Consider the following 27,635-nt stretch of genomic DNA (forward strand, 5'->3'; position numbering starts at 1 on the left):
TTCTACAGTTCATAAAGAAGGTACATAAGAGTAGGTTTATATAATTCAAAATTTCATCACTGAAAACTATACAGTAATACACCCTGTATTCAAGAGTTTTGCATGCATATGCCTACATTGATTGTTTCATTATTTAAATTTTGCAGATAGTGCACATTGAAGTTCATCCTCGTGAAAGACATCATTAAAGACATTCATCCTCATGGAAATTTTTAAAGAAATTTTTGTTCGGTCTACAAATATTTGTTTTCAAATAAAACTTTTAAACGAGTTTTATTGTCATTTTGCTTGTGACACATAGACAGCTTGATAAGGTTTTTGATATGGTTACCAGTATAAATGGTTAAAAAAAAGGGTAACATAGCAAGTATGAGATGGTTCAACTTTTGCACTGAGATGAATCAGAATTAAGTTATACAAGTGCTTAAATATGCAATTCAAAATTAAAATTATGTTCATTGAAATTACTGCATGGAGACGTTTCATTTCTTTCCCGTATCATCTCAGAACACAGCATGCTAAAACACTTGATGTATGTTCGCACACAGTAAGGAAATCTGTCAAATCTGTTGAAATGATTTTGAACAAGTTGCACTCAAGTGAAGTCAGTCCATATTCATTGTATCTTGCAAATAAGAATGCTATGAAACCCTCCCCCTAAATGAGAAAAGAAAAGCATGAAGCATGCCCAAACCCTTGATGTATGTATGTGGTTTTATACATGTATGTAAGACAGATCATTTTAAGTTACACTTTAAAAGTTTTAACAATAAAAGTCATGCAGAATCTAATATTTTATTAAATTATAAAACTATAACATGAATTAAAGTAAGAGAGTATAAGAGAAAACAAATCATTAATACACCATTTGAACAACGCCTTTACACAATACAGGTCCATTTCTAAACTGCCGTAATGTCGGCCATACATTAAAACCCACCCTATTCCCCGTGTCAGAGTAAGACTGAAGATGACTGCCCATCGTATCTCCCGCCCGGGCCCATTCTAACTCTAGGGGCGGATCATGAATTGCGAACATCCACAACAGTTCTACACACCTATCCACGAATCTCTTTAATGCTGGGTTTTTCTGTGCCTCGGAGATTTTATCTCGAATCACAACCTAAATAAATGATGTAATAATTATATTTTAAAATTAACTGACTACACCCCTACAAAAAAAGATATCATAGTTACATATTTCATGTAAAATAACAAGTGTTTGTGAAACACTGTTATCCCAATATGGCAGTTTATGGCAAAGATTGAAGTTTCTCAAATGCAAGTCAACCTACAAGATCAAGAGGTGATATATGTCGTTACCTAAAGAAAAAAATTGTCTCAATGAATATACATATGGAATGCAGAAGCCTAAGCACCAACCGTTCAAAAAATATACCCAGAGTTGATTTTAAAAAAAAAATGTTGTCAAATTAAAAAGTCAAGGTCAAAGGATCAAAATTAGTACTAGAAGTACCCAGGAAGATCTTGTCACTAGAACATTAAAAACTCCAAAAACTTTTCAAAAGTACCAGTACATGTATATGCCGCGGTGAATTTTTTTTTCCAAAGTAGGTCAAACTTTTTTTCAAAAGTGGGTCATGCTCTAAGGTCAGGAGGCCAAACATGTTGATACCCAAAAGAAAGGTCTTGTCACAAGGACTGGATATCTCATACATAAATGCCACAGCTCCAACCAATCAAAAGTTATGGGCAAGGTTAAAGTTTTTTCCAAAAAAAAAAAAAAAAAAACAGCAAGGTAGACAGATGGACATGTCAAAAACTATTATACCTCCAAATCTTTGATTACGGGGGCACAAAAATACAATAAATATATGTAATAAAATATCCATATTATTGATTATTAATCATTATATTGAATTGTTTTACCTCTTTGATGACAGGAAGTGAAATTGGCATCGTGTCTCTTTGTATCTGTCTACATCTAGTTCTAGCCAGGGCTCTTAAATCCTCTGATATATGGACCTATCACCAAAATTTCGATTATTTGACACCATGAAAAAGAGAACATAAATGGAACAAGTATTTTGATTATAAAATTTAATTGCGTATGAAGTTATACATATTTTAGATGTATTTCGATCATTGTGCATTGCAATAACTAAACTACTGTAGTAATTTTACAAGCATTCATTTTTGACTACTCACATACTGTGAATCCTTTTCACCCATGGGTTTGAGTATAATTTCACATAGATGAGTGAATTCTCTTTCACAAACATCATCCAAATAATGTTGACATTTCTGAAATAAAAATCATTATAATATCATTTTTGATAACTGTAAAAGTCTAAAAATGAAAAGTACAAATGTTGTGAAATTTTAATGGACCTTAGTGATATCTGCCAAATAAATTAAGTTCTTTTCCGAATGACCTTGGCCATTATTTCTTTCTTTCAGAGCGCCCAGCCACTGGTCGTGAAGAAGACCAGAAAAAGCTTCCGCTAACTTGTCTGTGACGTCATCAGTTCGCGAGCTTCGAGGGGATTTTGTGTTCAGTGGAGGGATATTTGCTGTCGGGGTATTAACGACGTCTGGCTGACTGAGTTCTTCTGAAAGTCTTAAAAACAAACCATTTTCTAAAATTAATCAAAAAGAAAATTTTTCAGTCATATGTGCATGGATATTCTGGTACTTTTATAAACAAACATAATATTAAACAGAATGCAAAGTTGTAATAGTCTCTGATACATATTTTTCTTTTGAGATAATTTTAAATTTTTCAAATAATAATCATATAAATAAAGTCTTATAATTAATTATTAATATAATGATGCATACCTATCTTTCAGACTGCCTATTTCTTGCCTGAGTTTACTGATAGAGTTCGCAATGTCATTCTTCAGTCCGTCGTTATCCTGGCCATTTTCTTGGATTTGTCCATAAGATCCCTGTTTGCTGTTCTCGTATGACATTCTCTGAGAGGGGTTCGATGGGGAAGGTCTTGAGGAAACATGATGGCTCCCATTGCTACCACAACCATCGTGTGACCGTCTCTGAGACGGTATAGAGGGTGCTCGAGTATTTTGTTCGGGACGTCTAGGTGAGTAGTATTGCATGTTTTCATTTGAGGTACGAAATCTAGCTGAACTCTTCTGTGGATAGTCCTGGGTAATGATTGTTTCTTTTGGTGGTAGCGAGACGGGTGCTGTATTCTAAAAATAATTCTCAATCATCAACGAAAGAAATTCGAATACTAATTTTGTCGCATATTTTTTGTCTATTTTTTGGCACATGTAACATACCCGTTCGTCTGTAGGTAGTTCCTCCATGAAGTCACGAAACTCCTCAAGAGCCTTAGGACCATGTGTTTTCACTTCATCCCAACTCCCAAGATCAGCGAAACTCAGAACAGCAAACATGTAGTACACCTGAAACAAAAGATAAAATCAAATAAAGAGAAGGAAAACCATTAAAACAGGTATAACAGGGTCATGCATGCATTAAATCAAAATAACATGACGTTGTATTGTTTTTCATACCTGCAATATGAATCCCGAATTCAATTCGAAACCTACCAATTTAATTCCTTTTTGAACTGCATACAGGTAATGCTTTACTCATGAATAATTGTTTGAAATGTAGCTTTGATATAAGCAATCTATCAAATGGATTATTCAATATTTCATTAATGTAAATCCCCAGATATTAAACCTCACTATCATCTTTACCTTGGAGGGTCTGAAGCCTGAAAGCATTGGCACTGCGCTGTCTAGCTCCCTCTTAGCCCCGCGTGGGAGGATGGACGACATTTGGAAAGGTTTTACTCCTGTGTCCAGGAATTTCTTAACCTCCCCCATAAACTCCCTAAGCTTAGGAAACGCCATGTCTGCAAAAAAAAAAAATCCACCATATATATCAAAAGCAAAAATAAACAATTACCTGCTTCACTGTAAACTAATCTGGCGTATCTCGTAAAAATGTCAATATCAGATTCAATACTCACCTCGCGGATTATAGATCACAACCACTAGGAGCTGATAGAGAAATCATTTCATTAATTAATTGATCCTCTTTTGTGTGGGAATCTCATTAAATGTATCTACTGATTTGGTTTATGTTTAGATGAGGTTGTCAAGTGTAACACTACATGAGAGCTCCTCAGATACACACATAGAGAGACATCTGTCCAAATCAAACCCCCATGAAGTCTATCGAGGATCTTGTTCTTCCATTGCACATATTTTTTAATTTAAATTTTGAATATATTACAATGGGTCTTTAAAATCACTAGTGTCTATAATGGACCATTTAACGGAAGTCAATGTGTCGTAATTCATTCAGTTTAATGAACTTGAAAGACAGGAATGTATATTTAGATTTAAACTGCAGTATCGATTCGACAAAATAACATATACTTATTACATTAAAAATATTAATGAAAAAATCACCTTACTTTTTACAAAAGAAACATAAATGCAATTTAATTTTAATTTCTTCAGTAAATGGGATTTGAATTGAATGCCATATGTGTTCAAAATATAATGTTTGGCTTGAAACATCATTAGCTATGCCTGCATTCAGATATTTTTATTAGTTACGGTGTGTAAAAGAAAACAAACTATAAGCATTTATAATTCAAAAAGTTGAAGTCTAAAATCCTATTTATTTCATAACTTTAAAAGCATTTCCGTTATTTAAAGGCATCGCAAGTCGAAGAATCCACTTGTAAAAGAGACGAAAAGATTTTGTTGTAAGGAGAGTATCGTTAAAGTATTTTTATCAACTGTCAATGACTCTAACTGCAGATATATAAGTCTGAAAATATTGGGATGAACAGCTAGAGACTTACATTTTCACACATTGAAAAAAGGTATATTTACTGCACATAGAAACGCTGTTTCTTGATATATTTTCCGGTCTGAACTGGGTATTTATTCATCTCAAAATACAACTAACTTGAAAAAACTCTTTCCACAGCACATAACTGTATGCACAAGTCATTTTGACCAAACTGTCTTGTAACCCAAAAAGACAGCATAAAAAGGAATTTTCAACTTTGTTTCAAACTCAACTGAAGATTTTATATCAATTTTATACATGTGTATGATATGAAATTATCTCAAAATATGGAATATCTATTGATTTGCCTCGTTAAGCTCCTTAAGTTTTGAGAAGCCAAGACTCAATGTCTGGTATTAATGTCTTAAGACAGCATATAGATTCTAACTTGAAGGATTTCAGCATCGATATTTTCATTAATTGTTTGCATTTTGAAAGAATAATCGAATTTTCATCTTCTTTTTAAAAGGAATTCTTTAAATGACTAGGATTCATGCACACATTGATTATTTTTTTTATTTCAAGTCAATGCACTCATCTTTTATTCAATGAGAGTTGTCTTTCTTTTGCATTTCGGGTATGCTTTTAATACCAAATTTTTATTTGATGGATCAATAAGTCATCCATTAATCTAATGATTCAGCATTAAAAGATTGATAGTTTGCTCAAAATTAATAAAAAGGAAAAAAAGGAGTTTTCTTTCTCTTTCATTTCTTTTATCGGGTATACCGTATGTTATACCAATTTTTTGATAGATCATTAAGACATCTATATGATATCTAATTCTTCAGAATTAAAAGACTGATATAAGCTCAGATTTATAAAAAAGGAAATAAAATACAATTTCCCCCCCAAAAAAACTTTTTAAGGTTGCTTGGGTGTAAGATGGTTTATGAAGCAATTTAACCAGACATCTTCGGCGGCAAGTGCGTCATAAAAAGACTGCTAATTGTCTTAATTTTCATTTATTTTGGAAAGATTTTGACCTGAACCAGTTTAATGGAAATCTTGATTTGTCGTTCAATTTCAAAATAATTTTTTCTCTACGATTTCAGAATTTCACTTGAATTTCTTTTTAAATATGATTGTCTAATATATGATCCTAAATTGCTGCCATATTTTTCTCTTTTTTTCTTCCGTAGGTTTAGAGAAATATTCATACTTGGGTTATCCATATCTAATTAGATATTATAAGATATTCACATAAAGCTTTTATTAATATGACATTTTAAATTCTTATGCATCTTATTTTGCAAATAAAACAATTTTATTTTTTTTATGAAATCAAAATGTAAGAAATCTTAATTAAAAGTTAAAATTATTATTTTATGGCTGAAACCTAATTTTCAAAATAGATCCATATGTCTATCAAATAAAAATGATCTATACCTCCTAAAAAAATTAAATAGGAATTCTTCATCGTCAAAGTTACATGCACTATGGTAGCAAGACAGAGTTACATGCACTATGGTAGCAAGACAGAGTAACAGGGAAACAACTAGCCATATGTGGATTTAACAAAGCAATTCTGTAAAGATTAAACCGAATTCTGTAATGCTAAAAACATAATACCAATCACTGAATATCACAATAAAAAACGAACAATAAAGAAACACATAAAAAAACTTATAAAAATCTCGTAAGGTGCTATAAAAAATTACAGGATACACTGTATTTAGTATTTCATCATTTCATTATTGCTTTCTTTTTCACATAAGCTTTCGGAAAGGTTAATTTAAGTAATGAAATACACCAACAGTACTTCTTACATGTAATTAACAGGCTTCTATAAACATTTAGTTCCATAATCACTCTTACATTTTACACAGTAACTAAATCATCTTTTGGAATATTATTTTCCTGAAGTTGGTAAATAAGTTTTTAGAATCTTCATTTCCTTTGGGCGTCGAGAAACGAAGTTTTTCTATGAAAAAAGTTTTTTTTACTCACAAATCTTGTTTTAAGAACTCCTCTTACATTTTTGACAGAATCTCTATTATCTTTTGAAAATATGTTCTATTTATGCGCAATAAGGTTTTTGAAATGTCATTATCATCTGGGGAGCCAATTCAGGGCTTAAAGGAATGCTTTAATTGCCTAGCATTCATGCATAAATGATTAATATTTTTTTTTTAAATTGATTATTTCTATTCATAGACATTTCATTCACCTTTTATGAATTGAGAGTTGTCGTTCTTTTGCATTTCTTTTAACGGGGTATGCTTTATTAAATTTTTATTTGATGGAGCATTAAGACGTCTATTAATCTAATGATTCAGAATTAAAAGACTGATACATGTATAAGCTCAGATTTGTAAAAAAAAAAAAAAAAAAAAAGAAAGAAAAAAAAAAGGAAATACAATTTCACGAAATATTTTTTTATGGTTGCTTGAGTATAAGATGGTTTACAAAGCAATTGAACTAGACACCTTCAGTGGCAAATGCACCATGAAATACTGTAAATTGTCATTTTATTTATTTTGTAAAGATTTTCCCCGGGAACAGTTTTAGTGCAATCGTGATTGTTCGTTAAATTTTAAAATAATTTTTTTTCTTTTAAATTTTGCTATTTCACTTTTTTTGTTGAAAAATGAATGGATATTCTTAATAACTGCCATAAATTTTAATTTTTTTTTTGTTTTAAAATTTTTACAATTGTGTTCATTATTTTCATAAGTAATCCAAATAAAAATAAAAAGGTATCTGACTTTTAATTTCTTGATATTATTATTACATATGATATATAGGGCATATATTAATATAAAACTTAAAAATCCTACCGAGTCGTATTTGCAATTTTTTTTTTGATAAAAAGATAAAATGCAAAAAAAATCTTACAAAATAATTACAAAACCACCGTCATTATTTGCCAATCTACGGTATACTAGTAGAGCAAATTCAAGGTTAACACAGAATAACGGGAAAACAACTAGCCATCATGTGGATTTAACTAGGCAATTCTGTAAAGATTAAACCAATTTCAGTAATGCTAAAAACTTAATACTTTAAAATAAAAATGATACAAAAAATTACAGGATATTCTGTATTTCATCATTGCTCTTTTTCACGGAACTTTCGGAAAGGTTTAAACTATGAAAAGTTCTTCAAACATGTATTTAAGCGAAGGAAATCTCAAAGTCTACACTTATATCATAGTGACATTCTCCTCAATATCAATTTTAAAAATGGCCATAAAGATTATTTCTACACAATACTCAGTATTATTTAGTATATGTTATTGTTCTACAGCTAGATACATGTACATGTAGATCTACTAGGTGTTGATACAAGTTTAAGCATCATTAAATTGAAAGATCTTAACATAATTTTCGGTGGTAAAGCCTTGTTTGAAGAACATGAAAAAAAAACTTCTTTAAAAAAATGAATACTTGGATAAAAAAAAATATGAAATACAATAATACCCTGAATTTGGTCGGATTTTTAAATATAAACAGAACAGTAGTTTGGATGTTTTAATTTTATTTTGAGCGAATATATTTTTAAGACTCAAATTTCCCACTTCAAGTGACTTACTTTATTAAGATATTGTAATATGCATGGGGGTTGGACTTTAGAATATTGCATATTAATTAATCACAGGCTGATGGTGGAGTGTTTGTAAGTGAAGTAAAGTAGCATCCAGTTGTAAATCTATAAGAAATGTTTTATTGTTGATGTTATTTCATTATCTTATTGTTTACCTGAATTATTGATGCAATACACATTGCACTTCGACATTGTAATGTAAACAAATGCTGTTTTTGTGTTACTAGACGATCTAGCGAGATATTGTTGAACAGACAGTAAGGGACAGTGATACTGAGATGTTGTATGTCAGTTTTTCATCATTATCTACCATATTACGACTGTAATTTACTTACTTATTTCAGCATTTATCACATGTGTTGTAAATTGGGCGCCTGCCATCTTTCTTACGAAGAAATTAGTCATGTGACATAAACATTGTTGTTTTACAATTGATAAGATCGAAATAACACTGTCCGTGTCCTCAAATATTCATAATTGATACTTAAATGTTATTTTATTGCAGTATTGTCATTTAATTATGCTGTATTTGACGAAATGTTTTGGAACTTGAATGTGTAGCGTAATACTTATGTGTTTGCATTATTGTTCGGTATTACTACGCCATGGATTGTGTGTGTCCGTTTTATTACAGATTGTTTGTTGAACTTGTTTTCTAATGTATATCGAATAGAATTTATAGCTCCCACTTTACATGTAGAAAGGACATTTTGAGCAATGTTATTTTCTTTGTATTACACAAAATGTATGTAAAGTAGTTCCGAGTTGCTCCAGAAAGGACAATTATTCATTGGTTGTTGTGATCACGTGACCATTTATGGAAGGTTATATATATGAGCAGCGAACGCCAGTTTCATCACGACGATCGTAACGATCAGATCATATTACATCATCAACATCACTGACTGTAAATTACTAGTGACTTAGGTAAAAGAAAATAATGTAAACTAATACAAATTAAGTAGTGTATAATTTCTCCACCGCACGGACACCGCAATCCACTGTGTTTTATTAGGCCAGAGATGTTAAGCTAGGACTTTATATACTCATAGATGTACTGACTGTTTTGTTATATTTCATTGAACTTTGAAGTCTTTATTAAATGAAATATTTGAAACGAAAAATGGAACTTGGTATCAAGGGTGTTTAAATACATGTGACGGGCTGAGGATGCCCCCCCCCTTTTTTTTATATGTGGACGGATGTCATGAGTAGTCCTGATAAAAATATAATTTTATAATTTATTGAATTTACACGGGATGGAAACATTGTAAGCTGATTGGCATTTGACAGGGTGCTGAGGAAGCTTACAATTTTTGGTGTCAGAAGTGGGATGTCCTACCATATACGAGGACATCTAGGATACGAACCCGTACTTTAATACCTGTCAAGTACTGAAATAGAGTGGATTGCGGACTGTCGTGTGGTGGAGGAAAAAAAATCTATTTTTAAAATAACGATGTACATATGTTCTTGTTACTGTTTTTATAGTTAAAAATGGAGGATGCTACTTCGCCGGATCCTGAAGTATTTATAAATGAACATAAGGAAAATGTTCAGTTAGGCCAAAGGGACGAAACAGATGTCTGTGGGAGGAACACTGATGACGAATATTTAATGGCAAATGAAAATCCTTTGGAAAGAGATGACAGTGATGACAATGACGACGAAGGAGGACATAATTTCCGTCGGCGATCTGATTATCAGTTAGCTGACGACGCACAAAGTGATCACAATCGCATTTCTACACTTATGATCAAACCCGAACCCTACGATGGAAAAGAAAGTTGGGAGGAATACTTTTCTCACTTTCAAGACTGCGCTGAACTTAGCCACTGGGAAGACAGGACTAAACTTCTTTTCTTAGCCGCTAGCTTACGTGGACAAGCCAGGACTTTCTACATGAGCCTAACACTTGAGGAAAGACGCACGTTTAAAATTCTTGTTCAGCGTATGGACCAGAGATTTGGTAGTTCAAAGCACAAAAATAGGTGGCTTTCAAAACTGGAAATGCGTAGGCGGATGCCTGGAGAAAATATTGCAGATGTTGGAGACGATATACGGCAATTATCACAAAAAGCTTACAGTAACTTGGACATTGACGCTCAGGAATCACTGGCCCTGAACCACCTTTACAAAATTATTCCCGTTGAAATGAAATGCCGTTGTATTGACAAGGAGTGTAGCACTGTTGCAGAAGCGGTAGACGTCATTGAGAGATACGAGTCAATAATGGGGGATGGGGATAAAAAGAAAATAAATGTTAGACATGTGGATCAAGAACAAGCAGTCAAACAGCCCACTGGAGAGCAAAAATCAAATAACTTAGAGGATACAATCAAGTCACTAATCAATAGATTAGAGAAACTGGAAAGTGCACAGAGAATGGAACCTGGGAAGGGCAATAACTCTTGGACTTGCTTCATCTGCAATTCACCAGATCATCTCATGAAGGACTGCCCAGACCGATGGACAAGAGGACAACAGATGACCCCGACCTCTAACCTGAATAAAAGACATGGCAGTGGAAACATGAGAGATAACAGATATCATTAAGTCAGGAGTCGGCACAAGAGGAATGTCTTTCTGTTGGAAATGAACATACTAGGAATGGCCACACAGGGGATATAACTCTCTTACGGGACAATGGATTTTATACAAAAGGAAACATATTTGACAAAATAATATATTTTCTAGGATAGTGGATCGACTGCATGGATTATTTAGTTAAAAATTTTACTAAACTCTCAAAGGAAACTAGCTCTAACATACGGCCTGCAACCTCTGACATTCAGGATGTAAATGGGAATTTAATAGAGAACATCAGGACCATTGTACTGGATGTATCTTTTGGGAAAGAAGCATTGCCACACGAATTTGTAATTTGCAAAATTTCACAAGATAGGATCCTTAGAAAGGACTTTCTTCTTAACTACATCACAAAGATAAATTGCCAAAGGATGGGTTTGCTGTATTAACTTCAAAATGAAAAGGACCTTGTAACAGGACAACTAGATGACTTGACTTAATTTATAGGATAGGTTGATGATATATCGAGGCATCAACTTGCAACCCTGGTTCAGGAAGTTCATACCACAAAACTAAATGATGTCGGACAGTAGTTTGATGATACCAGATTTTTTTTGTTTTATTATATTGACACATGTCTAAGATGGATGTTGTCCTAGGTGGTGCACCAAACTAGGTGAATGTGTAGATAGTGACTGGCCATTACTATTAGTGCACATTAGGACCTCAGTTGTCTAGGGCTGGGCCGGACTGCAGGTGGACCTCAGTTGTCTAGGGCTGGGCCGGACTGTAGGTGCATGGACATCAGTTGTTTAGGATTAGACGGGACTGATGGGAAACAGTTGTCTAGGGCTGGGCCGGACTGATACTTTTGTTGATTTCAATCTACTACTGGAATAAAATTATAAATGGATAATTGATGTCACTTCCTGATCCTGGGAGGAATCTACAAAAACAATGAAGAATAAGACCCGACTGATTGACTGACTGATTCCCATAGGAACCTACCTTTATCAACTACATCCAATTCTAACAAGAATTTCCAATCTTGTACTAGCTTATGCACAGGGAGCTGTAAACTTTATACATGGGATGGATGGTGGATTTTCATGGTGGAGACGAAGAGATGGAGAAAGAAGTAACAGAGAGATGAAGAGATGGAGACAGAAGTAGCAGAGAGGTGAGATGGAGAGATGGAGACAGAAGTAGCAGAGAGACGAGATGAAGAGATGGAGAAAGAAGTAGATGAAATGGTATCAGACGAGCAGGCAGATGTGTGAGAATTTCCGAAAGAAGCGGTTGAATGCAGGAAGAATAAAGATTTCATTGATGATGGAAGTAAGAAACTAGCAGAACCAGACGATTTTGATTAAGACTGTAAATTCAGGAGAATTTGACTTTTTAAGTGGGGGAAGTGTAATATGCATGGGGGTTGGACTTTAGAATATTGCATATTAATTAGTCACAGGCTGATGGTGGAGTGTTTGTAAGTGAAGTAAAGTAGCATCCAGTTGTAAATCTATAAGAAATGTTTTATTGTTGATGTTATTTCATTATCTTATTGTTTACCTGAATTATTGATGCAATACACATTGCACTTCGACTTTGTAATGTAAACAAATGCTGTTTTTGTGTTACTAGACGATCTAGCGAGATATTGTTGAACAGACAGTAAGGGACAGTGATACTGAGATGTTGTATGTCAGTTTTTCATCATTATCTACCATATTACGACTGTAATTTACTTACTTATTTCAGCATTTATCACATGTGTTGTAAATTGGGCGCCTGCCATCTTTCTTACGAAGAAATTAGTCATGTGACATAAACATTGTTGTTTTACAATTGATAAGATCGAAATAACACTGTCCGTGTCCTCAAATATTCATAATTGATACTTAAATGTTATTTTATTGCAGTATTGTCATTTAATTATGCTGTATTTGACGAAATGTTTTGGAACTTGAATGTGTAGCGTAATACTTATGTGTTTGCATTATTGTTCGGTATTACTACGCCATGGATTGTGTGTGTCCGTTTTATTACAGATTGTTTGTTGAACTTGTTTTCTAATGTATATCGAATAGAATTTATAGCTCCCACTTTACATGTAGAAAGGACATTTTGAGCAATGTTATTTTCTTTGTATTACACAAAATGTATGTAAAGTAGTTCCGAGTTGCTCCAGAAAGGACAATTATTCATTGGTTGTTGTGATCACGTGACCATTTATGGAAGGTTATATATATGAGCAGCGAACGCCAGTTTCATCACGACGATCGTAACGATCAGATCATATTACATCATCAACATCACTGACTGTAAATTACTAGTGACTTAGGTAAAAGAAAATAATGTAAACTAATACAAATTAAGTAGTGTATAATTTCTCCACCGCACGGACACCGCAATCCACTGTGTTTTATTAGGCCAGAGATGTTAAGCTAGGACTTTATATACTCATAGATGTACTGACTGTTTTGTTATATTTCATTGAACTTTGAAGTCTTTATTAAATGAAATATTTGAAACGAAAAATGGAACTTGGTATCAAGGGTGTTTAAATACATGTGACGGGCTGAGGATGCCCCCCCCTTTTTTTATATGTGGACGGATGTCATGAGTAGTCCTGATAAAAATATAATTTTATAATTTATTGAATTTACACGGGATGGAAACATTGTAAGCTGATTGGCATTTGACAGGGTGCTGAGGAAGCTTACAATATGTACAAAATAAAGATGATTAACTCTTTCTGTCTTAAAAGTACCTTGTCAACTACATACCGTGGATACCCCAAATATCTTTCTTTGTGAATACCATTTTCAAAGGTTCTATGAATTCATTTTCAAAAGCGCTTAAGCATCTTTTTCATTATCTTTAATTGATTTTTGAAAGAAAAACTATTTCTTAATATCAAATGATGTTAAAGAGAGAGTGATGTGTATCAATCCATTTTTAAAAGAAAATTTAATTTTAATGTGTTCGGTTATGGGTTCATACGAAAATTTAATTTTCTTTAATCATCTTTCGTGAAAGCTTCAAAATGTAAAAAAAAAATCAAAGTGAAAACAGATCTATTAGTGTAAAGAAATTAATAATTATGATATTTATGAACTAGAACATGCATTAATAATATAAGTATGACCCAACTGCTTTCAAAATCCACACATTTATCAGCGGCACTTTAGAATTTCAAGCCATAGGCTTAAAGCCACAAATCACTGGATAAAAGTTATAAAAGTGAAGAATGTGCCCAATTCCCTCAGAGAACTGAAAATGGGTTTTAATTTGGCTTTAGCTTTTCCCAAAAGAAATTTTCCATTTGATCTACACGTAAATCATTTGAAAAGGAAGTTAAAGCCAAAAGCATATTGACAAAAAGAGTTGCTGAAAAATTCCACCATTAAAACACATTGTTATCTTTACATTATAGCTATATTGTTAAAATTAAAATTACATATAAGGCAGTTTGCTTGACAGGATTGGCTGAAAGTTCATAACTTTTGTAACCAAAATGCATACAGTATAATAGAAATAAATTACTTGAATATCTTGAGAAACCACTGAACGCGTTTTTGTTATAAAAGTATTGATATTAACCACCAATGGCTTTAATATTTATTCCCCCAAAATCGAAGACTCGGGGGTATATAGTTTTTACCTTGTTAGTATGTTACATGAAAATATGCTTGTAGAATGAGGTGGTGTAGCTGGTTCTCACAAAAAAGGAGCAAGCTTCTTAACATTGTTCATAACTTTTGATTGTTTGGAGCAATAGTTCTCATATTTTACATGTGTGAATTTCTTGTAACAGGGCCTTCCTTTGGGTACCAACATATTTGGAATTTTGTTCGTACTATTCTTTCTAGAAATTTATACAAACTTTAACCTTGGTCATAACTTTTGAACAGTTGGTGCTAAGCCTCTCATACTTCACATCATTATTCATTGTGATAAGACCTTTCCATGAACATAAATATGATAAATCTTTTCACCTTGACCTTTGAGTTTGACCGACTTTTTATACACTTTAACCTTGTACATCACTTTAAAAAGTTAGTACTTTCATCTTCATATTTCACAGTTGTATTTCATGTGACAAGAACTTCTTTTGGATTCCAAAGATATTGTAATATGCATGGGGGTTGGACTTTAGAATATTGCATATTAATTAATCACAGGCTGATGGTGGAGTGTTTGTAAGTGAAGTAAAGTAGCATCCAGTTGTAAATCTATAAGAAATGTTTTATTGTTGATGTTATTTCATTATCTTATTGTTTACTTGAATTATTGATGCAATACACATTGCACTTCGACATTGTATTAATGTAAACAAATGCTGTTTTTGTGTTACTAGACGATCTAGCGAGATATTGTTGAACAGACAGTAAGGGACAGTGATACTGAGATGTTGTATGTCAGTTTTTCATCATTATCTACCATATTACGACTGTAATTTACTTACTTATTTCAGCATTATCACATGTGTTGTAAATTGGGCGCCTGCCATCTTTCTTACGAAGAAATTAGTCATGTGACATAAACATTGTTGTTTTACAATTGATAAGATCGAAATAACACTGTCCGTGTCCTCAAATATTCATAATTGATACTTAAATGTTATTTTATTGCAGTATTGTCATTTAATTATGCTGTATTTGACGAAATGTTTTGGAACTTGAATGTGTAGCGTAATACTTATGTGTTTGCATTATTGTTCGGTATTACTACGCCATGGATTGTGTGTGTCCGTTTTATTACAGATTGTTTGTTGAACTTGTTTTCTAATGTATATCGAATAGAATTTATAGCTCCCACTTTACATGTAGAAAGGACATTTTGAGCGATGTTATTTTCCTTGTTTTACACAATATATATGTAAAGTAGTTCTGAGAGGCTCCAGAAAGGACAATTATTCATTGGTTGTTGTGATCACGTGACCATTTATAGAAAGTTATATATATGAGCAGCGAACGCCAGTTTCATCACGACGATCGTAACGATCGGATCATATTACGTCATCAACATCACTGACTGTAAATTACTAGTGACTTAGGTAAAAGAAAATAATGTAAACTAATACAAATTAAGTAGTGTATAATTTCTCCACCGCACGGACACCGCAATCCACTGTGTTTTATTAGGCCAGAGATGTTAAGCTAGGACTTTATATACTCATAGATGTACTGACTGTTTTGTTATATTTCATTGAACTTTGAAGTCTTTATTAAATGAAATATTTGAAACGAAAAATGGAACTTGGTTATGATTTACAAGGATGTGAAGTAAATTATCAAGGGTGTTTAAATACATGTGACGGGCTGAGGATGCCCCCCCTTTTTTTATATGTGGACGGATGTCATGAGTAGTCCTAATAAAAATATAATTTTATAATTTATTGAATTTACACGGGATGGAAACATTGTAAGCTGATTGGCATTTGACAGGGTGCTGAGGAAGCTTACAATTTTTGGTGTCAGAAGTGGGATGTCCTACCATATACGAGGACATCTAGGATACGAACCCGTACTTTAATACCTGTCAAGTACTGAAATAGAGTGGATTGCGGACTGTCGTGTGGTGGAGGAAAAAAAATCTATTTTTAAAATAACGATGTACATATGTTCTTGTTACTGTTTTTATAGTTAAAAATGGAGGATGCTACTTCGCCGGATCCTGAAGTATTTATAAATGAACATAAGGAAAATGTTCAGTTAGGCCAAGGGGACGAAACAGATGTCTGTGGGAGGAACACTGATGACGAATATTTAATGGCAAATGAAAATCCTTTGGAAAGAGATGACAGTGATGACAATGACGACGAAGGAGGACATAATTTCCGTCGGCGATCTGATTATCAGTTAGCTGACGACGCACAAAGTGATCACAATCGCATTTCTACACTTATGATCAAACCCGAACCCTACGATGGAAAAAGAAAGTTGGGAGGAATACTTTTCTCACTTTCAAGACTGCGCTGAACTTAGCCACTGGGACGACAGGACTAAACTTCTTTTCTTAGCCGCTAGCTTACGTGGACAAGCCAGGACTTTCTACATGAGCCTAACACTTGAGGAAAGACGCACGTTTAAAATTCTTGTTCAGCGTATGGACCAGAGATTTGGTAGTTCAAAGCACAAAAATAGGTGGCTTTCAAAACTGGAAATGCGTAGGCGGATGCCTGGAGAAAATATTGCAGATGTTGGAGACGATATACGGCAATTATCACAAAAAGCTTACAGTAACTTGGACATTGACGCTCAGGAATCACTGGCCCTGAACCACCTTTACAAAATTATTCCCGTTGAAATGAAATGCCGTTGTATTGACAAGGAGTGTAGCACTGTTGCAGAAGCGGTAGACGTCATTGAGAGATACGAGTCAATAATGGGGGATGGGGATAAAAAGAAAATAAATGTTAGACATGTGGATCAAGAACAAGCAGTCAAACAGCCCACTGGAGAGCAAAAATCAAATAACTTAGAGGATACAATCAAGTCACTAATCAATAGATTAGAGAAACTGGAAAGTGCACAGAGAATGGAACCTCGGAAGGGCAATAACTCTTGGACTTGCTTCATCTGCAATTCACCAGATCATCTCATGAAGGACTGCCCAGACCGATGGACAAGAGGACAACAGATGACCCCGACCTCTAACCTGAATAAAAGACATGGCAGTGGAAACATGAGAGATAACAAATATCATTAAGTCAGGAGTCGGCACAAGAGGAATGTCTTTCTGTTGGAAATGAACATACTAGGAATGGCCACACAGGGGATATAACTCTCTTACGGGACAATGGATTTTATACAAAAGGAAACATATTTGACAAAATAATATATTTTCTAGGATAGTGGATCGACTGCATGGATTATTTAGTTAAAAATTTTACTAAACTCTCAAAGGAAACTAGCTCTAACATACGGCCTGCAACCTCTGACATTCAGGATGTAAATGGGAATTTAATAGAGAACATCAGGACCATTGTACTGGATGTATCTTTTGGGAAAGAAGCATTGCCACACGAATTTGTAATTTGCAAAATTTCACAAGATAGGATCCTTGGAAAGGACTTTCTTCTTAACTACATCACAAAGATAAATTGCCAAAGGATGGGTTTGCTGTATTAACTTCAAAATGAAAAGGACCTTGTAACAGGACAACTAGATGACTTGACTTAATTTATAGGATAGGTTGATGATATATCGAGGCATCAACTTGCAACCCTGGTTCAGGAAGTTCATACCACAAAACTAAATGATGTCGGACAGTAGTTTGATGATACCAGATTTTTTTTGTTTTATTATATTGACACATGTCTAAGATGGATGTTGTCCTAGGTGGTGCACCACACTAGGTGAATGTGTAGATAGTGACTGGCCATTACTATTAGTGCACATTAGGACCTCAGTTGTCTAGGGCTGGGCCGGACTGTAGGTGGACATCAGTTGTCTAGGATTAGACGGGACTGATGGGAAAACAGTTGTCTAGGGCTGTGCCGGACTGATACTTTTGTTGATTTCAATCTACTACTGGAATAAAATTATAAATGGATAATTGATGTCACTTCCTGATCCTGGGAGGAATCTACAAAAACAATGAAGAATAAGACCCGACTGATTGACTGACTGATTCCCATAGGAACCTACCTTTATCAACTACATCCAATTCTAACAAGAATTTCCAATCTTGTACTAGCTTATGCACAGGGAGCTGTAAACTTTATACATGGGATGGATGGTGGATTTTCATGGTGGAGACGAAGAGATGGAGAAAGAAGTAGCAGAGAGACGAGATGAAGAGATGGAGACAGAGAGAAGTGGAGAGAGAGAGAAGTAGCAGAGAGAGATGGAGAGATGGAGACAGAAGTAGCAGAGAGACGAGATGAAGAGATGGAGAAAGAAGTAGATGAAATGGTATCAGACGAGCAGGCAGATGTGTGAGAATTTACCGAAAGAAGCGGTTGAATGCAGGAAGAATAAAGATTTCATTGATGATGGAAGTAAGAAACTAGCAGAACCAGACGATTTTGATTAAGACTGTAAATTCAGGAGAATTTGACTTTTTAAGTGGGGGGAAGTGTAATATGCATGGGGGTTGGACTTTAGAATATTGCATATTAATTAATCACAGGCTGATGGTGGAGTGTTTGTAAGTGAAGTAAAGTAGCATCCAGTTGTAAATCTATAAGAAATGTTTTATTGTTGATGTTATTTCATTATCTTATTGTTTACTTGAATTATTGATGCAATACACATTGCACTTCGACTTTGTAATGTAAACAAATGCTGTTTTTGTGTTACTAGACGATCTAGCGAGATATTGTTGAACAAGCAGTAAGGGACAGTGATACTGAGATGTTATATGTCAGTTTTTCAGCATTATCTACCATATTACGACTGTAATTTACTTACTTATTTCAGCATTATCACATGTGTTGTAAATTGGGCGCCTGCCATCTTTCTTACGAAGAAATTAGTCATGTGACATAAACATTGTTGTTTTACAATTGATAAGATCGAAATAACACTGTCCGTGTCCTCAAATATTCATAATTGATACTTAAATGTTATTTTATTGCAGTATTGTCATTTAATTATGCTGTATTTGACGAAATGTTTTGGAACTTGAATGTGTAGCGTAATACTTATGTGTTTGCATTATTGTTCGGTATTACTACGCCATGGATTGTGTGTGTCCGTTTTATTACAGATTGTTTGTTGAACTTGTTTTCTAATGTATATCGAATAGAATTTATAGCTCCCACTTTACATGTAGAAAGGACATTTTGAGCGATGTTATTTTCCTTGTTTTACACAAAATGTATGTAAAGTAGTTCTGAGAGGCTCCAGAAAGGACAATTATTCATTGGTTGTTGTGATCACGTGACCATTTATAGAAGGTTATATATATGAGCAGCGAACGCCAGTTTCATCACGACGATCGTAACGATCGGATCATATTACGTCATCAACATCACTGACTGTAAATTACTAGTGACTTAGGTAAAAGAAAATAATGTAAACTAATACAAATTAAGTAGTGTATAATTTCTCCACCGCACGGACACCGCAATCCACTGTGTTTTATTAGGCCAGAGATGTTAAGCTAGGACTTTATATACTCATAGATGTACTGACTGTTTTGTTATATTTCATTGAACTTTGAAGTCTTTATTAAATGAAATATTTGAAACGAAAAATGGAACTTGGTTATGATTTACAAGGATGTGAAGTAAATTATCAAGGGTGTTTAAATACATGTGACGGGCTGAGGATGCCCCCCCTTTTTTTATATGTGGACGGATGTCATGAGTAGTCCTAATAAAAATATAATTTTATAATTTATTGAATTTACACGGGATGGAAACATTGTAAGCTGATTGGCATTTGACAGGGTGCTGAGGAAGCTTACAATATTGTTTGACCCTGGAATTTAACCTACTTTTGAGAAAACTTTAAACTTGGACATAAATTCTTAACAGTTGGTGCTATGGTTTTCATATTTCAAAAGTGCATTTCTAATGACGTCTTTTTCCTGGGTACCTTTAATTAAAACCCTTGACCTTGGATATATACCCATTTTTCAAAAGAAATTAACTTTAGCCATAACTTTTAAATGGGTAATGCTTGGAATTTAATATTTCACAATAAATTTATTGAGCACAAAGTCCTATTTTGGGTTACAACATTTTTTTTATCCCTTTACATTAGTGTTTGACTTACATCAGAAAAACTTTAACTTTGCCAAAAGATGTCATAAGGAGGAATCAGTGATTCACAAACAGATCTTGTTTTCATTTAAAATGTATAAATGTATATTATTTTGTGTGATCCATGTCTATATTCTTATTGTGAGATGCGTGTCTGTGGCATTTATTCTCTGGACATGGTAATGTTTTGACTTTGTTACAAAATGTCCCTAGTATTAAGGATAATCATATACACATATGTTCAGATTCAAACGTGTCTTATTATTCTATAAGGAACACTTCAGAAATAAAGTGTTTAAAGAACCCCATTTGTGTGAATCTATTCACGAGGAATTAACGGCGTGTTTCACACCTTCAGAAAACCAAAATGAACATCTAACGAAAAGGGAAAACGTTTAAATAAAATTAATTTATCTCGAAGAAAGGAGAAGGAATCTCTTAGGAAAACATGTTGTTCCTTCTATTGACCTTAATTCAGTAACGAGCACTTCTGTCAAACTTAGCAATCATAATATTGACCACTAAATCCGGTAATTGATATGGCTTTAGAATGCTTTAGAATTATTTTTATTAAAACTATTTTGTAGATTGAGGTTCTCGCTAGAAAACTCTACAGATGTCCATTTTTGATCCAAATGTTTTGCTGTAGTCAGACAAATCTCTCTGAGCTCCATTTAATTTAATCCGTAGATAAGATTTACAGGTGTTCTGTTTATTTCTTAAAAATGCAATGAAGTGGTTGAATTTCTAGTTTCGTAAAATATACCACTCTAAAACAATTCCTTAAGGCTAACTAGTGCACTGTCTGCATATGTCAAGATTTAAAAAGGGATAACAATTTACTTTTTATGTAGGGTCATCATGAACATTTTGCAGGTTTAGAGCAGTTAATTTAATGGAAAGTTTACTTTGTCCAAATAATGAAATATGGCTGCTTGTGGGAGAATGCCCTCTTCATTTTTTCAAAATCTCAATTGAAAAATCATGTCACTGTTCCAATGTGTGCAAAAGATTATACCTAAAATCTCGTCACATGGGATTTTCAAATTTTCTTTTTAGTAGGATTCTTAAGGGTGAGATTACATTAAGATTGTAGAAATGTTTGTAACTATTTTGGAAATCAAATAAACGTGTATTTACAATTCCTCTAGCAAAAGTGATATTAAATTCATCAATAACAGTTCTCTTTCAAAAATATTTTGGGCCAATTTAACAAAAACCATCAGTAATTTATATCAGCAGAAAAATACCCCCAACTAGGTTTTTTTGTAATTCCCAATACGTGGAAATGCACCATAGACCCTCAAAACGTTTTTCAGGACGTCTGGTTGCTAGTGTATCTACAATTATCTGTAAATCTGCCGCTGATAATACTAAGATCTCTATAAGGCGAGGGTTAATTTAACTTGAAGGGTTTATTTGTCTTCGACATCCCCACTTTCTGTTTTATTATTTGCTGTTGGTTTCGTTTTGGTGAGCAAACACTGATACCCACCGCGACCGCTAATTTGAAGACGTGGAGATAAATGACACCTTCTTTCCTAGTATTTGTTTTAATGATAAAGTGTCCTTATATGAACTGAGGATACCGATACGTACAAAAGAAAGTTTAGAATAAGATTAACCATATCTTAATATTTGCTGTAATAAAACGTGTTTAAGGGGATAATCGTGCAAACATTAAGTCTATTCTCTTTCTTGTTTAGCTCCTCCTTCTGCAACTTGGTGAAATATCTTCCTTTGTCTGTTTAAGAAAAGGTGAAAGAATTATTAAACTTCACAGATATTTTAACCACCAGATGGCACAAATATTAAACTTTTTTCTTTTATCGTATTTTGTTGTTCTCTGTTTATATGTAGCATATATATAAACAGAGATTCACTCGACCATGTGCCGTTATCCCCTTAAACATCAGAAAATTGTGTTATGAACGGATAATTGAAAAATAAATATTTGTCTTTATCCAAAATTTAAATAATGTCTCAGTAATCGGATAACAATATTTAAAAAAAAGGTAAAAAAGAAAACACAAAAATCCTCAGTTAAGCTTTAGCGCTTTCATTTTTCAATCTTCAGAAGCTTACAATAGTATCTACTATTGTAAGCTTCTGAAGGAAAAATGAAATTAAAAAAATTTTTGTGTTTTCTTTTTTACCTTTTTTTTAAATATTTGTCTTTATATACACTGTAGGAACCAATAATTTAAAATCTTTAATAACTAAATTTGCATAAATATTATCACAATCATCTCCAACTGATGAATAGTTGTAGAGTGCTGCGAGATTAGCGGTTTGGTCGTTGATTGAAACACTACAATGTCCGCAGAGCAGTGTCAAGTTAAAGCCCAGTAGATTCTGTCGTGTCGAGTTGTGATCTTTCTGTAATCAACTCATCTTTTGTTTCAATAAACAAACCTTTTGTTTATCATTTCGATAAAATCTTGTTACTAAACACTACACAAAATAGTTGTAAAGTAGCGAGGTAGGTGACTAAAACCCTATCCGGCCCCAGTAACACAACAGATCTCTGTGGTGATTTGTCTCAGATACCAGTCTATGAGATTGGAATTTTTTTTCGTGATAGGCATGTTCGCTCTTGAAATTCTCGAACAATATTGAATATTTGATTCAGAGTAATAAGTAGTCCCAGAGAACATATAACAGGAAAACCATGAAAAACAGCTTCAAAGTAAGAAAAAATTGAAAACTAGTTACAAAGTAAGAAGAACCATTATTTAAATAGCTTTCCAAAATGAAGAACAATATGAAGCAGTGTCTACAAGAAACAAACCCTGGAATTACATGTAATTCAAGCAGCATAAGAAGGCAGGAAAAATGCAGATTTTGACTTACCAATAATGGAGTTCAAAGACATGGTCACATCAAAAGCTATAAACATATTGAATCATATTCATTACGCACGTTGCCATATTCATAAATAATTAAAATAACTGGCTCTATATCAAGGTCTTCTTAAGTAATTGCAAGGATCTTTCTCCACTTTTCATGACCCTATCACGTCGAGAATGCAGAGAGCAATGCTCCAAAAGATACTCATATAATTAATTAAAACCAGAGAAAATAACTGACCAGTAAAAAGCGAAAAATACTTGGCATACCTGGCTCATTCTTTGATATACAGATGTTAAGTGATTCAGTAAATTTCAAAATTTATTACAAATTCTAATATCTAGATTAGATGACAAATATTATTGCTTAAAGGATGACAAAAGGATAAGATGGACTCAAGAACTGAGGAAAGGGCCTGCATACATGTCAATGTCAGAATCAGAAATCCCATTGTCCACACTTTGGATGGTATGTAAACATTGTTACACAGATAAGACCATGGTCAATCGGCCATTATAAGACTCTCATTGCCATACTTTGACGAAGATGATCCCACTTTCAATGCTTAAGAACTTCAAAGGTTTCCTGGACTATCAATTAAACTGCAATATTTTCACTCAGTTAGATAACGCACAAGATTGGTCTGATTCTACTTGGAATTACAATTTGTTTACGGTAACCATACGATAATAACAAACACATTTATAATGAAAATAAGAATTATTTATTTCAGGTATCCATGGACACCTGACACATAATTCAACAACAAGAAAATGTAAAACTCTTTCTTTTTATGTCTGTCAAGCCAGATTGTATTGATGAATTGGTAGATTTGACAGCGGGGCCACTGAGAAACACGGTATCGAAATCGCCCTGTCAAAGCTGTTTGCAGTGAACTTCATATTTCAAATCTCTGAAATGCTCACTTAAGTCTGTGCAAACCTCTTACCTGGGTTAATCAATACCCAAGAACAATTTGGGCCTGGGATGTGGTATAAAAAGAATGTTCTTCTGTCACTTGATTGTCCTTTGTTTTTTTAAAAACAATATTTTTTCAATATTACCAAACTGACCTCTTTTCAATTACCTCTTTTCAATTATGATTAATGATATAAAAGATTACCATGGCCAGAGCAAGATCAGCAACACGTGGACATAAAAAAGAAATCGCTATTTCAGTAATATTTAAAATTCATCCATTCAAGAATTTTCCTATTTTTCATTATACATATGTAATGAATATTCACCTTATCTTTCTTCAAAGTAAAGGGCATAGCACCACATATTTGATAAATTCATCCGTTGAAAAACTTGTCAAAAGAAAAGATATGAAACATTTCATATTTCATTTAAGCTCTGGGCTAAATATTGATAACAATATTGGTTACTTGGACAACAGTTTCAAACACCATAGGTACCTTTTAGCTAGCGCAATGATCTGGGAGGAAGTATTCCATGGCTTTAAATCTCTTAATCCTGTAATCCCGTTTATCTTTTTCATATCCCTCACTTTTCATGGGTGAAATTTTAAGAGGAGTTCAATCTTTGGATGACAGTTGATAATCTTTTTTGGGAGGATTACTCGATGCAGTGAAATATGAGTGTTTACCCAAGCGACAAGATGGCATTTACTTTTTCTTGTTTAGGGTACATTAAACAGTCTAATCCTAGCAGAGAACATCAAGAGCTGAAAACCAGCAACAATTAAAGGGAAGACAAGATTTTTACTAAATACTACTTAAGTTTTCTTACATTTTTATATTACTTTATATATCACTGATTCATCATTCAAATTATCGATAGAAATGTTTTGTTTCCTTTCAAATACTAGTATCGTTCTCCTCGCGTAGGATTTCTTTAGCATAAATTAAAAAAAAAACAAAAAAATATATATAAGTTTTTATTGCATGGGTAAGGGGGTTGGTGGAAAATCATGAATCCAGTAATTTTTTTATAATAAAAATATTTAAAGATAAAAACTGCATTGTCCATATACATGTGTGTATACATGTATTGCAAAGTTGTTTCTATAAGCAACAAGCGCACTATAACAATATGTGTAACTTAAATTACTCTTTCCAATTCTTAGTACAGGAAACATCATTTGAAAATGTTACATTGTGTGGAATTACTCATTTGAATACTACGCACATACAGTTCCTTCATGATTATTTGATATAAATCTAAATATAACCTATATATTCCGAAATTCATAACCTTAACATAAATATTAGAGACGATCATTAATGATTTCTTGATTGTAGTCCAAATTCTGACAGCTCGCGCTTCGTCTGAGTTTGGCTGGAACTTGTCCCAATAGGTTTTGCAACATTTATAAAAGCACTATGCCCCAGTCACATTCTCTTAAAACAAAGGGTGTAAACAACAGAGATAGCCATGTTGATTGTTCTCTTGCTATCTCCATTTTCAAGATCTCGCAAATGATGGGATTTTGCGATAATTCGTTATTTGAAACCGTTCAAGTGCTGGCGTTGGATACAAAGTCTCAATGTGGGAACAGATAACGGCTCGACACCGTTATTGTCTTTTTGTTTCTTTACTATAGAAAATCACGGTAGAATCCATTATAACGGACAGACACAAGTATCTAAAAATGTCAGAAAAAAGTAGTTCACATCACATAAAAGTGTGTTGTTTTAACTGTGATGAACAAATTGTTGCAAAACTTTTTTTTCAAATTCAAGTTGTCACTTATTGTCTATGGTGTTAACTTTTCTTTTTTCAACTCTAAGGTCTTGGGATTCAAGTGGCATATTCCTTAGTGTTTTATGTTTGAGATTATCTCTTTTCACAGGATATATAAGCAATTTACAAAATCTTCATATTTTCCCCGGAGAATTCTATATACCATCGGTGTTTGCAATTGCAATCTCATTTTATTAATCATGCCAGATATTTACATGCCGTCGGTGATTTTTGGCGTTAATTAAATGGACCGAAGGGGAAACCCTTTGATATATTTTAGAAGACATTAAGTGTTAATGATAAATCAAATATTTATTTCTTATTGCAAATATGAAATAATGTCAACTAAAGATATATATGTTTAATTGGAATATATCGTAATAGATAAGATAAATATTTGCCCCTATTTTGTAAGTATACAATAAAGTCAACTCAAAGCAGGAAAAAGTATGCAAAATGGATTTCTTTAATATTTGTGTTTAAAACACACTTTAACGAAAATCCAACTTAGTTGATACTTGTAATTGTCGACATCACGAAGTTAAGTACGTCTATAGATTAAACTTTGTCCAAAAACAATTGAATCCTCATATAAAATCAAAATTTCTTCAGGTAATTTATATACACCGAGGAGAACTGAATAAATAAAACTTCTCTCGTTTTTTAGTGTTCACAACAAATTAAATTTTTACAGCAGGTTGTCTCATTGCAGAATACCAGTATTCAGATACTGTACAATCCATGTAAAGTAACAACAAATGAATGAAAACATGTTTATCCTAGAACCTTTATGGATGAACATCTTTTCTACTTGCCCTTCATTTTCATTTTCATTTTAGTCATAATCATATGCTTAATAAATTCACATTTCAATTTTCCCTTGGATTTAGCTTCAGGTGCATTCGATTGCACTTACCTTAAAAAGTGGTCAATGGAAAATGTTATCTTCAATAAAGCCAATCTTTACCATCCTTCTGAATTCTATATCTTAGGGTTCTCTATACAAACGTTGCCTTCTAATATACCCACCAACTTTTAATGAAAAGAAAACAGTTTGCATTCTGTGGCAATAAAAATGAAAGAAACTACTTTGTGTCATCTCGTTTTATGCACGAAGCTGCGATTTGCATTGTTAATTTGTTGAAAAAGTCTTCAAGAAGTCTCAACCATGCATTTAAGCATTCAGAACTGTAAAGCTGTAGAAAGTGTTGAGTCGTGCCATATCTGGATATCCTATTTAATGTTGTCATAAAAATTGTCTTAAGCAATCACAAAATTGAAAGGATTTTCGTTTGAAAATTTATGTACATTGGAAAATAGAAATTGCTGGGTACCAGGTATGTCTCTGACTACAACTCCATTACAAACATGGCTACTTAATGTCTAGGCCATTCTTGTTACATATAGATAAGATAATTATAGAATAATCAAATGTTTAAAATTAAGAGAAATTGTTTAAAGAGATACATAACACACATAAAGG

At 33.3% G+C, this 27,635-nt stretch overlaps 3 protein-coding genes across 6 annotated transcripts; 2 read left to right on the forward strand and 1 right to left on the reverse strand.

Annotated features, from left to right (window-relative positions):
• Window positions 1–775: 775 nt before the first annotated feature.
• LOC134237332 (uncharacterized) lies at window positions 776–27,436 on the reverse strand. Of its 4 annotated transcripts, none has more exons than XM_062719438.1 (8): window positions 27,069–27,436; window positions 3,693–3,850; window positions 3,267–3,392; window positions 2,803–3,176; window positions 2,353–2,581; window positions 2,170–2,265; window positions 1,891–1,986; window positions 776–1,123 (listed from the first exon to the last, which is right to left on the reverse strand). In XM_062719438.1, the coding sequence occupies exons 2-8, from the start codon at window positions 3,846–3,848 to the stop codon at window positions 857–859; spliced, it is 1,344 nt and encodes a 447-aa protein (XP_062575422.1). In that variant the 5' UTR covers window positions 3,849–3,850; window positions 27,069–27,436; the 3' UTR covers window positions 776–856. The 4 variants fall into 4 exon arrangements, 3 of the variants coding, with proteins under 3 accessions (XP_062575422.1, XP_062575420.1, XP_062575421.1); XM_062719436.1 differs by lacking the exon at window positions 27,069–27,436 and adding an exon at window positions 23,450–23,486; XM_062719437.1 differs by lacking the exon at window positions 27,069–27,436 and adding an exon at window positions 3,968–4,139.
• Window positions 9,928–12,284, forward strand: LOC134237331 (uncharacterized). Its single transcript, XM_062719435.1, has 2 exons — window positions 9,928–12,058; window positions 12,095–12,284. Exon 1 carries the CDS (start codon window positions 9,967–9,969, stop codon window positions 10,903–10,905), a length of 939 nt encoding a protein of 312 aa, XP_062575419.1. The 5' UTR covers window positions 9,928–9,966; the 3' UTR covers window positions 10,906–12,058; window positions 12,095–12,284.
• On the forward strand, window positions 16,821–19,222 carry LOC134237324 (uncharacterized). Its single transcript, XM_062719430.1, has 2 exons — window positions 16,821–18,703; window positions 18,793–19,222. Exon 1 carries the CDS (start codon window positions 16,939–16,941, stop codon window positions 17,590–17,592), a length of 654 nt encoding a protein of 217 aa, XP_062575414.1. The 5' UTR covers window positions 16,821–16,938; the 3' UTR covers window positions 17,593–18,703; window positions 18,793–19,222.
• Window positions 27,437–27,635: the final 199 nt, after the last annotated feature.

Source organism: Saccostrea cucullata, unplaced genomic scaffold, assembly GCF_032062105.1.
Source record: "Saccostrea cucullata isolate Sc308-1 unplaced genomic scaffold, CSIRO_AGI_Scuc_v1 ctg16, whole genome shotgun sequence".
NCBI classification, from domain to species: Eukaryota; Metazoa; Mollusca; class Bivalvia; order Ostreida; family Ostreidae; genus Saccostrea; species Saccostrea cuccullata.

Bases quoted from the DNA above. Each gene is read 5' to 3' on its own strand.
- LOC134237331 (XM_062719435.1), top strand. From the start codon at position 9,967: ATGGCAAATGAAAATCCTTTGGAAAGAGATGACAGTGATGACAATGAC.
- LOC134237324 (XM_062719430.1), top strand. From the start codon at position 16,939: ATGAGCCTAACACTTGAGGAAAGACGCACGTTTAAAATTCTTGTTCAG.
- LOC134237332 (XM_062719436.1), bottom strand. From the start codon at position 23,471: ATGTCTTTGAACTCCATTATTG. The intron at 3,851-23,449 runs GTAAGTCAAAAT...TTTTTTTTGCAG, and splicing joins GTCTTTGAACTCCATTATTG to ACATGGCGTTTCCTAAGCTT. The intron at 3,393-3,692 runs GTAAAGATGATA...CTTTTGTTTCAG, and splicing joins CAGGCTTCAGACCCTCCAAG to GTGTACTACATGTTTGCTGT.